This window comes from Eulemur rufifrons, chromosome 18 (genome assembly GCF_041146395.1).
Source record: "Eulemur rufifrons isolate Redbay chromosome 18, OSU_ERuf_1, whole genome shotgun sequence".
In the NCBI taxonomy this organism is placed as follows: Eukaryota; Metazoa; Chordata; class Mammalia; order Primates; family Lemuridae; genus Eulemur; species Eulemur rufifrons.
In genome coordinates this window covers 30,903,204-30,917,552 of record NC_091000.1, presented here as the reverse complement: position 1 = coordinate 30,917,552, position 14,349 = coordinate 30,903,204, and the positions used below count along the sequence as shown (strand labels likewise).

The 14,349-nt window shown below is 33.0% G+C and overlaps 1 protein-coding gene across 1 annotated transcript in view; it reads right to left on the bottom strand.

The window, feature by feature from the left end:
* Positions 1–1,730: 1,730 nt before the first annotated feature.
* SMARCA5 (SNF2 related chromatin remodeling ATPase 5) overlaps positions 1,731–14,349 on the bottom strand; it is a 39,374-nt gene continuing 26,755 nt past the window's right edge. The window contains exons 14-24 of the mRNA XM_069493607.1: positions 14,106–14,238; positions 9,774–9,922; positions 9,447–9,566; positions 8,541–8,651; positions 8,111–8,224; positions 7,503–7,625; positions 6,667–6,799; positions 5,914–6,032; positions 5,271–5,483; positions 2,793–2,900; positions 1,731–1,977 (exon numbers count right to left, since the gene is read on the bottom strand). Coding sequence (XP_069349708.1) covers positions 1,912–1,977; positions 2,793–2,900; positions 5,271–5,483; positions 5,914–6,032; positions 6,667–6,799; positions 7,503–7,625; positions 8,111–8,224; positions 8,541–8,651; positions 9,447–9,566; positions 9,774–9,922; positions 14,106–14,238 — 1,389 coding nt within the window. The 3' untranslated portion in view covers positions 1,731–1,911. The remainder of the gene's footprint in view (positions 1,978–2,792; positions 2,901–5,270; positions 5,484–5,913; positions 6,033–6,666; positions 6,800–7,502; positions 7,626–8,110; positions 8,225–8,540; positions 8,652–9,446; positions 9,567–9,773; positions 9,923–14,105; positions 14,239–14,349) is intronic.

Below are 14,349 nucleotides of genomic sequence, written 5' to 3'. Positions count from 1 at the left end.
TATTTTCCTTCCCTTAATTAGTATAAATAAAAACTTGGCTTTACTTTATTCTAGATAAGCACATAACAGTGATATCCTAATTGACTCATGAAATAAAATATCACCTGAGTTGGCTAAATCGCAATGCTAGATTTGGATATTATCTTTCATGCTCTTCTCAAGTTGAGTTTCCCTTTACGTTATGTTTCTTTTATTACTTGAGTCCCTATACTTGATTCATTTTGCATTTACACTGTGTACTTCCTCCCAATTTCTCTTCCTCTTGAAGACATCACTTTTGTGACTTCCATAGTTTTCTTCACCCTTACATTTTTTCAATTATTTCTCCAATAATGAAATCACAACTCTTAAAAATTAGTCTTTCTTTCATGAAAAAGGTAATCTTTCCTCAACGTTTTGCATACACCAGACCTTTAACTGTTATTTAAGAATCTAACATTGTATTGAAGTTATTAATAATTTGGGGGAAACAATGAATAAATTCAAATTACTCTACATCTTGCCAAAAACACCGTGTTTTGCTTGACACTAACAGCAGCAATCCCACATTTCAGACAATTAAGCAGTATTAGTAATACTATAGAAATCAGCATTTTTTAAAAAACTCTGAACTAATAGAAATTTGAGAAGAAATCTAAGAGAAAAAGATAGCATCCTAAGGGAAAAAGTGAAAAATCGAGAAAAAATTAAAGAAATAGAAAGAAAAGACCACTTTAAGGATTATAAAAGTTATATTTATTCACGATGCTACATTTATTGCATTCCCTTAGAAAAATGGAGAACTATTTAATGTACCCAATTTGCACATATAAAACTTTATACAAATTATGTGTAGCACATAAAGGCCTCTGGTACAGCTAAAATCCTGACACTATGACTTGGGTATTCCTGCTTCAGGGTTTCCAGTTTATCAAGTCTGTCCATAGAAAACAAAAACTGGAAGTATAGTCAGTCTTGCTGCTGACACTTAGAAGCTATTTTAAAATATAATAAAATAAAATTTTCATTTACTCTAAAACTCAAAAATACTATAAACTGGGAGGGGATACATTTTGTTACCAATTTCAATTTAACAGTATGACAAATTCACACCTTATTTTGGCTGGGTCTTTCAAGATTAAAAAAAATTACCTTAGTTCTTACATTATCTAAGTTGTGGCTGCTTCAGAAGGTCATCTGTCAAAATATTTACCAAACATTAAAAAAAATAATAATATTCCTTTTACAAAATGGTACAATAACACCTTAAGGAACCGGAATTACTAAATGTCTTTGGCTATACAACTAAAAGGCCATTCTTCCAAAAGAATAGGGCATATTCACTTCAGAACCAACTATAAAAACAGAAAGCATAACAGAAATATGCATAGAATTTAATTATAATTTGTCTTGCCTTTTCCCCCCATTCTATCCACACAATAAGGAGAATGCAATTTACATAATCTTTCCAGATGAGACTCAATAGTACTACAAAGAAAATACCCAAATTCCTGCAAAGGCAAAGTGAATTAAAACAATTACACAACTAAGTGAAGAGTGAAGGGACAAATCTTATTTGCAATTTTCTTTTTAACTTGTTTGCTTGTTTTTAAGCCTTACAAGTGTAGAAATTATAGTTGATAAAGTCACAATCTTCACAAATGGAACTATAATAGAAAAATAAATCAAATGAAACATTTATTAATAAATGAAGCCTATTTTATTACTTCAAGTGTTAATGATAAAAAAATTTCAGCACAGCTGTTGCATTTAAAAAAGTGAAACTACATACTATGTTTCTAGCTCAGTAAACAGATGAACCTGATGTCTCTGACTGACATAACAATTGAGCGTTGTACAGTACATCTTAGGAAGACCCGTAAATTAAAGAACTACTGGTTTAAAGTTAGTGATTATGCAACAAAAATGTATTCATAGTTTCAGCTTCTTTTTTCTTCCTCGACCATCAGGTGCTCCATCCATTTTACGTTTCTGTGTCTACAAACAAACAGAAGGATTACTTTTCATGACAAGACTAATATAAATATAAAATATATTCAAACACATTATAGCACTTTAGTAGTAAGTACTACATAGTAACAAAAAGTATGAGATTTTTCTCCCAGACTATATAAATATTTGAAAGCAAACTATCAAGCATCTAAATAATCTTGTATACTTATTTTACTTACACAGTAAAAATATTTTAAGCTAATAATTATACGAATTCACAATTAACAGTAGTAAATCAATATACCAAATAAGTGTATACTATGCCTTCTTCCCCAAAGAAATAATTAATATTTTTATGAATTTTTTAAAGGAAATTACATAACCACCAGATATTATCCATAGACATTCATTTACTCATAACTTTATAAATTAGTTATTATTAAATAGCAAGATGACTTTTTTCCCTTAAAATGTTTATATTCACATTGCTAAGACATCACTGGAAGAATACATCCAAGCCTAAGAAGCTAACAGTAAAGGTCATAAAGCCATCACTTTCCTAAAATTATAACTTGTACTCCTAAAGAAAAGTGTACACTCTTGGCATTCATGAGACATACTTTCCCAGATTTTCACAAATCCTCATGTTATGGAATACCATCATGAAGTGATTTTTCTCACACAATGCAATCAAGTTCAATTTATGCTTTTATGTGATTCAAAACTATTATTTATGAGGAAAAAAAAAGACTAACACATTAATGATAGCCAGTTAGTGTTAAAATAAATAACTCAAAAAGAAAAAAGGGTAGGAATTAAATTTATATAATCTTCACATTTGCATATTCATTAATACTCACTGAAGGCTTTGGTCCTCGTTTCTTTTTCTCTGCCTTCTCCTTTTCTTCTAGTTCCATGTTTTCTCTTTCAATCAAGGTAATTAAGGTATTACACCTCCTCTGGAGCTCCTGAGTTACAAACATAGTAACCTTGTATTTTCCATCTATAAGTTTCATGATTTCAATTTTAAAACAAAGGTATGTTTTAACAGGGTAATATAAAATCAATCATATGGTGCCAATAGATAGAAACAAGGAAAAGGAATGGATTTTCATACACAATCCATGCTATGAGGATTAAAAATAAAATACTTGTGGCTGGGCACAGTGGCTCACACCTGTAATCCTAGCACTCAGGAGTTGGAGACTGGCCTGAGCAAAAGTAAGACCCCCTTCTCTACTAAAAAATAGAAAAATTAAAATAGAAAAATTAGCTAGGTGCAGTGGCATGCACCTGTAGACCCAGCTGCTCAGCAGGCTTGAGCGCAGGGGTTTGAGGCTGCAATGAGCTATGATCATGCCACTGTACTCTAGTCTGGGACATAAAGCAAAACCTTATCTCTAAAAGAAATATTAAATAAATAAAATAAATTGATAGTGTACATATGTTAGAGTCAAAAGCAACTATTAATCGAACTTTTAAAGGTACGTATAATCTTTCCCTTCAAAGTATTATCACTAGAATTATGGTAGTCAATGTACCACATTCTACTTTTCCCAATTGTGGAAAAATAGCTATGGAAGTCTATCATGGCGAGTTCTGTCTCATCTCTCTCTACCAAACTATATAGCCTCTAGAAAAGAGTTAAGTATAATATTGAAGGAAACATAAGTGTGTGCACATCATTGCTGGATAGCAGCTAACAGCTACTTCCTTATAGAGGAAAACTGTATTTTTTTTTTTTTAAGACAGGGCCTCGCTCCGTTGCCTGTGCTAGAATGCAGTGGCATCACCAATGTAACCTCAAACTCCTTGGCTCAAGTGATCCTCCTGCCTCAGCCTCCTGAGTAGCTGGGACTACAGGCACATGCCAATGTGTCCGACTAATTTCTCTACTGTAATTTTTCCATTTTTTAGTAGAGATGGGTCTCATACTTGCTCAGGCTGGTCTCAAACTCCTAGCCTCAAGCAATCCTCCCGCCTCGTCCTTCCAAAGTGCTAGGATTACAGGCATAAGCCACTGAGCCTAGCCTACCTTTTTTTCCTTCTAATAAGTGATACTACTACAGATAACCACAATAAAATCATTTTAAAATACTTTATAGAATACACCATACAAGGCTTAGAAATATTTGCAATAGTATACAGAGATAGAAGGTAGTAAACTACATCAAAGTTCTGGTTCCCTTAATAGGTGTACAGATGTGCTAAGGTATAAATCTCTTGGCTCCTAAGCAAAGACTATTCCTTAATTATTTATCACCAAGGGGCTATATATATATTATTTTGTGTGTATCTTAACAAGAAACATGTTAGGAAGTAATGCAGTTTTAAACCATAGTACTGAACTGGTAAATCAATGTGACATTGTGTCTTGTTACAATCACTACAAAATCATTACTCCTTATTAATTATATAAATTGTTCCTACTTAAAAAAGACATAAGATTGGACATATAAGCAACTGAATCTATTTTTTCTGTAATTACATATTTATAGTGTTTTCATCTTCAAAGTAGCTTCACATGTAAGTCATATCCTCCCAAACTAGGATATGACAAAACAGTAGCTTTTCTTGATGTCTAGTTGAAAAAATTTTTCAGTGGTCAAACATGAAAAAACTGCACACTATCCACTGTCTGACAATACACTTTAAATACAATGAGAAATCTTACGATAAACTGTTTAAACTTTGTTTATCACAGTATATCCCAAACCTAAGACTACAGAACCTTTTTAGCATTATTATCATCCTGCAGAACACAAGCTCAAAGTTGAAAGGATCAAATAAGGAAGAAAAGAAGAAATTCATCAAAACTAAACTTTTCTGAATTTGAGTTTTAGGTCATTAGAAATGAAGATCCATGATCAGAAACAGACACTGGGAATAAAAACAAAACCTAGCATTCAATCAGCACAAAAACAGAGTTAAACCATGTAAAAATAATCCAGATTCAGCATTCTGATGGTACCTGGATGCAAGGAGCATTTTTCTTTATAAAAATACGTTCATTTGCAAAACCAAAAGGTCATCACATACAGAAGTTGAAACTGATGGTGACACTGCCTCCTGCTTAGAACTTGAAAAACTAGTGCTATCACATATAGCAATGTTAAGAGATATGCAATATTAAAGGATGTGATCAATAAACTTTGTAAGTTATCCATGATAATAGGTGTTTTAACTGTGGATGTGGATTTTTGTTTTCTAAGAAATGATTTAGTCTATATTAAAAATATTGTAACAAAAATCTGCTTCAAAGATTTTTAAGTTACCTTGAAGAATATATTTATTCCGAACTCTTTGCTACATTACACAAAAAGGCCTTGAGCACTCACCATTGCTGTTCTAGACTTAAGAAACCAGTCAAATCTGAACTGAGGAGAGTTGCGAATACACTGCCGCAATTCATCATAAACATTTTCTTTGTCAAATCCAAGTTTGTGAAGCATACAAATCAGAAAACGATCCTCTTCTTCAGTATAGTTTTTTCCTTTGTTAGTACCATATGATATTCTCAGCTGATGAAAAGGTGCTTTGTACCGTCCAATCTATAAAAGTCAGATTTTATATTATACAAAATATATATCCTATAGTCTGTATTTCAAATGTAGCTTTAGTATAATTAGCTATAAATGTTGTATTTCAAATAAGAATTTTCTATCCAGAGCACCTCAATTGCTTTATATAACCTTTGTCCTGAAAGACCTTTATAGTCTTTATTATTATAAAGAGAAATACAGACTCAAACTTTCTGATACTACTTAATAAGGAGGTAACCCTAGTATCTTTGACCAAAGTATCAGTCTAATACTGAAGTTCATTTGGCTGACAATACCTATAATGTTTGGATATTTTTCTTTTAAAAAATTTTTTATTTTAAACTCTCGTTTCTTTTCCCTTTAATAAGTTACTTTAACTCGCATATTCACAGACAGGAATTATTTTATTAACTACCATATTTATTAACATGCAAAGTACCTTGGTGTCGAGTGCTTTCTTGATACTTATTCTTCTTTGAATTCTCGCCTCTCCCCTTTCAATCTGAGCCATAATCTTCTCTATATCCTGGAGCTCATTGCACCTTTCCCAGAACACAGCTATAAAAGAGTAAAAATTGGACAGATAGGATGGATAGAGGAAGGAGGTAAATACAAATAACTTGTTAGTGCATATGCTGCAATTTATTTTATTTGCTAAGGATTAAGAAACATTTCCTATACATAATACTAGAGGGCCAATAAGTCAATCAGAATTTGTTTTTCTTAAATGTAAAAAAAGAGATGAACTGGATGATTGAGGTTATCCTCCAACACTTAAATTTCTGCTATTCTAAAATTCTAAGCAACCCACGACAAGCCAACTGACTTCAGGAAGCATAAGCACACCAATAGTTACGGAGAGAAATGATATAAATATGAAAGCACAATTACTCAACAGCCTACTCTGGTTTTCTTGGCTATAGCTAGAGTAAGCTAGGGCTGAAGAAAAAAAATCAAATCATTATGCCATTTTAGGGAAGAGGACATTTTCTAATTTGTTTTAAAAAACAAAAAGCACTAAGCTGTGGCAAAATTAGCTTAACACAACATAATTCAGAATAAGGAAACAGCTTCAACAGCTCCTATTAAACTCCAAAAGCCTGATAACATTTAAAATATTTAAAATAATAAAAGATATCTTCCTCTGAAAGAGACACATAAAAAATAATAATTATAATAATAAAAGAATTACCTGAATATTCAATGACTTCTTCTGGAGTCTTCCCTTCTACTTCTCTTGCTATATTTTCAATATCATCACGACCCCACTTCTCATTAGCTTTGATAAACTGGTTAAAATCTCTCTTATTCCAATTGGTAAATCCCTTCACACCAACAGAAACAAAATATTCAATCACTGAACACTAAACTTAGGAAAAAATTCTAATAAACTTTACCAATCCTTCTAAATTGCTCCTAGTTAATCTTTTTTTAAGTTCTTTTAGAATGATAATGTTTTACTAACATATATAAAGATGCATACTTTTAGCTAGATTGCTTAGATACTCAAGCAATTAAATCTGACTGGGAGAGAGTAAGGAATACTGCATGAAAAGGTGACAATTTTGCTGAACTTTGAAGGATTAGGAGTTTGCCAGGAAGAGTGACTAACATAACCTAAAGAGCAAAGATATGATCAAGTGGGAAAACAGAAGGAAAATAAAGTTTTAAGGTAAAGGCCAGATCCTGAAAGAACTTTAATGAATCTTGAAGGATATTTAAAAAGTACCAAGCAGAGATTTATAACTGAAAATGGTAACTTGGTAGCAATGTGGGAGATTCACAGGAAAAGATGGTAACAATGAAAGTAAGGTGATCAAAAAGATACCCACTCCACTGAGGCCTGTGCAAATCCATAATCTTCTAACTACCTCAATAACTAGTGACAATCAAAATGCAGCATTTATCCACATGCTCATGCTTTATCATCTCCAATTCTTCCACCTTTAAAAGCAGAAACTTGTACTTGTATGCCCCAACACAACACAGTACTTTTCAAAACTGTTACACTTTGATTGAAGGTTATACCTGTGTTAGAAGCTTCTCTTTTTCCTCCAATTCTTCATCATTAAGGGGTTCAGCTTCATCAATTTTAAGTTGTTCTTCTTTTTGTGCCTGCGCTGCATTAGGTAGCTCAGGATTTCGAGGTACCTAAAAGAAAATTTTTCTATGCCATCAATCAGCAAATTTTAAAGAGTATGGGATGAACTAAATTCTGGACCAACTAAAATTTCACAAGTTTCAATCCATCCATTAAAGAAAACATACTGATATCCTGTATTTATTTATTACGTTACAAAACAAAACAGATTAATCATTTAAATAAGTACTGTAAACAACTAGGATAGAATAAATCAATATTCTTTCTCACCAGGCTGAAGATCTTTAAAAAAAGTACCAATAATTAGTGTCTGGGGAGGGGCAAAAACCTACCTAATGGGTACAATGAACACTGTTTGGGTGATGGGCACACTTATAGCTATGATTCAAGCATTACAAAAGCAATCCACGTAACCAAAAACATTTGTACCCCCTTAATATTTTGAAATAAAAACAAAAATTGTTTTTGAAATTAATGTTTATACCTTCTATGATTTCTGGACAGAAAGGGACATAAAGTAGAGAATTTCAATTACCTTGTACCCAATAGTTTTTCTGTAATACAGAATTTCTTTTTCCAGTAATTCAAATAAACGTGGAGGAAAGAACTGGAAATCCTGAACATTGGGTTGTTTTGGAGGTCGAGGTGCCTAAAGAAAAATAAAAATAGTATTGTCCATAAAAAAGAAATTTTGCTTTAAATTCTATCGATAGTCCTCATTTCATATAAGCTATAACAGCCAATTCTCCAAGTGCTGAATGCATCTTTCAATAAAACTGAACACTGACGTTAATCAAATTTTAAATGTACAAACTCAAAATTAATTTTTGAAAAGTTTTAACAACTAAAAACTGAAGGTAGCACACTATTAAAAAAAAAATCACAAAATGTAATCCTCAATCTTATTATTGTAAGAATGTAAGAAAAAATTTACATTTCAATATTTTTGTGCTCTGTCAACTCACCTTGGGTGCTTTAGGTTCACTAACACGAAGAGCCTCCCTGAAATATGCATCAACAGCATAGTTGGCTTTTCTTTCTCGTTTAGGTGGTTCAATCCACTCTGTGAATGCAATCTAGCACATGGGAAACTGGAATCACCAACTTTTATTACATACAGTAACAAATCTTCATTAAAAGTGATGTTTGTAAATGGAAAAACATTCACAAAATCCTGGGCTATAAAGCTCTATGATAGATAATAGGGACTACGATATTTTGCTCTGTATTATGTCATTAACACGGGGACAGTATCTACTAATGGTATAGAGGCATTCAGTAAGTATTTCTTGCCCAAATAATTTGTTAAATGAGGGGGGAAATGGTACATAACGTATGCTATAAACTCAAATTGGAGGAAAATGTAGATACATAGTTAACTTTGAAAAAATTGTGAGGATATACATGTCTAATGTTAACAAGGAAAACACTAGGTAGAATTATTTTATTCTTCTCCCCATAGGTATTTTCCAATATCTCTCTGTATTAGCAAATACTACTTATGAAATTAAGAAATTTTTCTATTACCAGCCAATTCTGCTGTTTGAAAAAAAGAAGAATCAGGCTGTGGCAATTTTTGCCAATTATTTTCATTCCAAATATCCCAAATTACTATATTCATACCATATGAGAATATATTTCACTGTAACAATATACAACAAACTTCATTATGTAAACTTTAAAGACATTTCAGAGCTTACCAATTGAAAAACTGGCATTAAATTTTATACAATTATGAAAAAAAATTTAAATGTGAGTAAATAAAAATGACTGCTGTTTCAGACAAAATTACAAGAGATTACATCTAGCACTTAAAATTCTAAGTTTCCAGTAAAAATAAAGCTTTCAGGTAACCCAAACCCCTAAATTACCTTTTGTTTTTCTCTATAATCTTCTCCTTCAAAGTTATAAACACTTGATTCTGTATCCATTGTAAAGTTTCTAAGTGAGCTTTCACCCATCTTGGAGAGCTTTTCATTCATCTCTGCAGTCTAAAGAACAAAGGAAACACCTTACTACACTCAGAACAAAAAAAAGCAAGAGATCTGTAATAAAAATGAATTAGACTTTATTTACAGCTAATAAAAATTTCTTTTTATGGAAATAAGATTTTCTATAATTCACATAACAAATATTTTCTCAAACAGTTCTGATCTAAAATATTTTATATTAAAAGCATCATTTAATCTACATCTCACCTTCTTTGCACCTCTTTCCAAAATACCGTCAATATCCTCATCAGTGATCTCACTTTCCTTTGAGGCAAATACATGTGTTGCCCCATGTCGAATCATTTGAAGCATTTCATCTTTCCCAATTTTGTTCAGATTCTGATCCACAAGCCTCCCTAAAAAAAGATTGTGTTGTATAAAGGTTATCAAACAGATTGTACTTTATTGGAAACTTGAAAATTTTAAATATTACGTGTAATACCTTGTAATGTTGTCTCAAACATCCATCATTTCTGTAACTATTTTATTCACATCTGATCACTTTCATTTTTAAATTTAACACCAAATTTTCAGTTGATAAGCTTTGAAATGTTCCTAAGGCTTACGTATTATATGAAGTCTATGTATACTGTCTCAATGAAATATATTCTTTTGTGGGGTAAATAATTTGAGATGTTCAAAAATCAAAATTATTGGCAAAATTAATTTTTAAAAACCCACAAGTTTCAACAGATGGGAGCATTATATTAGGTCAGTAAATATGAAATATCCGATTTCGAATCAAAAGTGTAGTTTATTATATCTCAAACAAGAAGCAGTACAATGAATCAAAGTATGCACCTAAACTATTGACACAGCTTTGCCATCTTAACAGTAGCTGGTTTATGTCAGCAGCAAAGAAGCCTGGAGAACCAGTGGCAATGAAATCGCAAAAAGTGTTTCCCACTGTTTAGAGAATTGAATATTTTTCCTTGCAAGAAGTGGTCTAAAGCCTGAAAGAAGTGGTAGTCAGTTGGTGCAAGGTCTGGTGAATATGGTGGATGACAGAGAGTTTCCAAGTACAGCTTCTGTAGTTTGCGCAGTGTTGTTTGTGCAGCATATGGTCAACCATTGTCCTGCAGGAGGACTGACCTGTCTCTATTGACCAATCTCAGCTGCTTCATCACAAGCATCCTCATCATTTCCTCCAACTGGTTGCAGTAGACATCTGCTATAATTGACTGACCAGGTTTCATGAAGCTGTAGTGGACCAGCACTAGACCAACAGATATCATTAGCTTTTTGGATGAATATTCGGTTTTGGACGGTGTTTCGGCACTTCATCTTTATGCAACCAACCATTGTGCCGAACTCTTACAACTGTCAAAAAGAATCCATTTTTCATCACATGTAACAATACGGTGTAGAAATAGTTTGCCTTTATGTCATGAAAGCAAAGAAAGGCAAGCTCCAGATGATTTCTTTTCTGACGCTCATTAAATTCATGCGAAACCCACCTATTTAGCTACTTTACTTTGCCAATTTGTTTCAAATGGTCCAATATTGTTGGAATTGTAAACATCAAACCTTGCTGCTAATTCACAAGTACATTAAGATGGATTCACTTCTATTACAGCTTTCATCTCATCATTATCCACCTTGGTCTCAGGTCACCCACACGGCTCATTTTCAAGATTAAAATCAACGGACCTTCTCAAAGCATCCACACAGTGCATGTTCATTAGCCACATCCTTCCCAAATGCTTCACTGACATTCTGAGCTGTCTGCGCTACACTGATTCCATGATGGAACTTGTATTCGAAAATAACACCAATATTTGATTTATCCATGGTTTCACAAAACTTGCTCTAAAAAAAATTTGAAAGATAATCAAAAGCCAAAACATGTGTTTGCAAGCCTGAGGATGTACCTTCACGATAGAAAAAAAAAACAAGTGTCAAAGTGAAATGTCAGAGATATCAACTGTCAAACTTAGTTCTTGAGGAAATCGGGTATTTCATACCTAATAACCTAATAAATAAGTTTCTGATGAGCAGAAAGATATTAATACTCCCAAATCACTTTTTTTCCTTAGAAAAGTGAGATACAAAAAAACCTTCATATAGCCAAACTTTACAGAAGAATTGAAATACATAATAGCAATTTCTGAAAACTGCTGACATTAAGAACTGAAACTCCTAAAAATTATTGGGACCATAGAAAAAACTCAACATTAACAAATTACTGAACATCTTCAGCTGGCAGGAATTTGGCCAAGTCTATAATTTGTGTTTTCAAAAATACAGGTATCAAAACAAACAAAAACCTACAAAGAATTGTTTTCACCCTCAAGGGTAATTTACAAACACCTAAATAAAGCTTCAATTTTTATATTCCAACTAACTTGCAATACGTGGAAAAAGATCCAAATTGTTTTCAACAACTTCTTTAAATACTTGTGTCATGGTTTTGGATCCCTAACAGAATGTACAACCAAACATCTGTGACATTTCGAAGTCAGGATATATTCACAAAATATGCTTCTTTGAATTGGTAGTTATCTCATTACTATCAAAATGTTTTCAGGATTATGCAAACTACTTCCCCATTGGGCAGGGAGGAAGCCTTTCAGCTATAAAGTGCTTCTGTGTATGCTCACATTTTTAATTATGTCCCTCAGTCCACAAAACATTAACACAGAGCTATGCATCTGAGGCTTGTTGTTTGAGTAATGTATCTACAAATGGGACAACAAAGCTACTGGCCCAAAGGTTTGCTCCAAAATTCACCCCAGTAAATATTTAAAAAGAAAAACCGAGATTTCTAAGTTTATTATGTATCATACATCAATTAAGATTTTTAATCTTAAAAAAATTTTATACTGAGAATAATTGAGAACAAGAACCATATGGCAGGTGTTTGTCAAAACACATGCATGAATGTGATGAAAAAACATAAGCCATTGTATCATCCATGAGGCATCACCTCATGGGTTGGCAGGCTCTAGAAGGCTCCGGAGACTTTCTTTATCAAACACATTAACAGTTAACATAGGCTGGGCATGGAGGCTTATGCCTGTAATCCTAGCACTCTGGGAAGCCGAGGCGGGCGGATCGTTTGAGCTCAGGAGTTTGAGACCAGCCTGAGCAAGAGTGAGACCCCATCTCTACTTAAAAAAAAAAAAAAAAAGATTAGCTGGACAACTAAAAATATATAGAAAATATTAGCTGGGCATGGTGGCACATGCCTGTAGTCCCAGCTACTTGGGAGGCTGAGGCAGTAGGATTGCTTGAGCCCAGGAGTTTGAGGTTGCTGTGAGCTAGGCTGACGCCACAGCACTCTAGCCCAGGCAACAGAGTGAGACTCTGTCTCAAAAAAAAAAAAGTTAACATAGTTCTTGATCCCCTAAACTGAGTCATTTCCAAGCTGTATACAGTGGACAAGAGACTTAATCTCTCTAAGGCTTCTCACTCTGATGCCAAACATCTCATCAAGTTGACCCTAAACCTAAAGGAGATAACGAATGTTAAGAATTTAGCACATTGCCTGGCACAAAGGAAGCATTCAAGGTTAAGCTATTATTAACAAAAACAATTAGTAACAATAAATAATCATGTATTGTATTCAGGTATTCAGACATGTGGCTAACAATATGGCTGGCATCATGAGATACCAAAAAAATGTAAAATATTCCCTTACATGTAAATTAGAGACTGGTGACCCATACATGAAATAATCAGTGAACAATTTAACAGTGTGTATCTTTCAGTTTTACAGAGTATATGGCTCATGATGCAGTTACAGAAGGAAAGAAACCGATGTACACTTGAGGTTATTAAGTTTCCCACCCCCATTTTTACATTTTATATATCTCATCATCAACTTTATGGTAGTAAGCTTCATGAAAAAATATATTCGTCCTCCTTAAAAGCTGAACTGGAATAAGAACTTGAAGTTTCCTCTAATCAAACCAGAATAAAATCCCACACTCACCCTCTAGTCCTATTTCTATCATTGTTTACATGGTCTCTTCCTCCCAATTAAATTATAAACTCATTGAAAATAAGAACACTTGTCTGTTTCATTCACCATTGTACTCTCAGTACCAAGAACAGTGCCTAACATCTGATGGGTGCTTAGTAAACAGATGCAGACAAGAAAAAAAGAATAAAATCAAACTCTTTGATTTTTATTTCTTCAGTATTCCCCAGAGTAATCGAGTGCTTACTCATGTAAGTCATAATCACCACAGCTCCACTTAATATGTACCACACTGAATGTCAGATGTTTTATATACATTATTCCTTTTAATCTTTAAAAAATCTTTTATCTGCATTTAGTAGATGAGGAAACAAGCTCAGGTAATGAAAGAGAACAGCTAACCTTCAGAGTCAATATTCAAACCTCAACTTTCCTGAGCCCCAAAACCCATCTTCTTAATAATAAAATCAAAGTTTACTAACTCTGAAATACATGTTATCTCTTTTGGCAGCTATCTTGACTCAACAGATGCCTAATAACAATCTCCTTAAAAAAATTTAGACAAAAACAGGCTGTATCAATCCAACTTGGTAAATGTTTACATTCCTAAGGCTCACCTTGTTGAATGACTATTGAATCCAGTCTGAGTTTCATCTCAGCACGTTCTACTATTCTTTCTTCTACGGTGTTATCAGTTATAAAGCGGAACACTCTGACTGTCTTGGTTTGTCCAATTCTATGTGCTCGGTCCTAAGTGAATTATCATGTTATTTTGAATATAGTTAAAAAGTCAAATAATTAATACTGGAAATGGGTATAGTGAGAAACAAAATTAAAATAATCTCAAGTATAAAACATTTT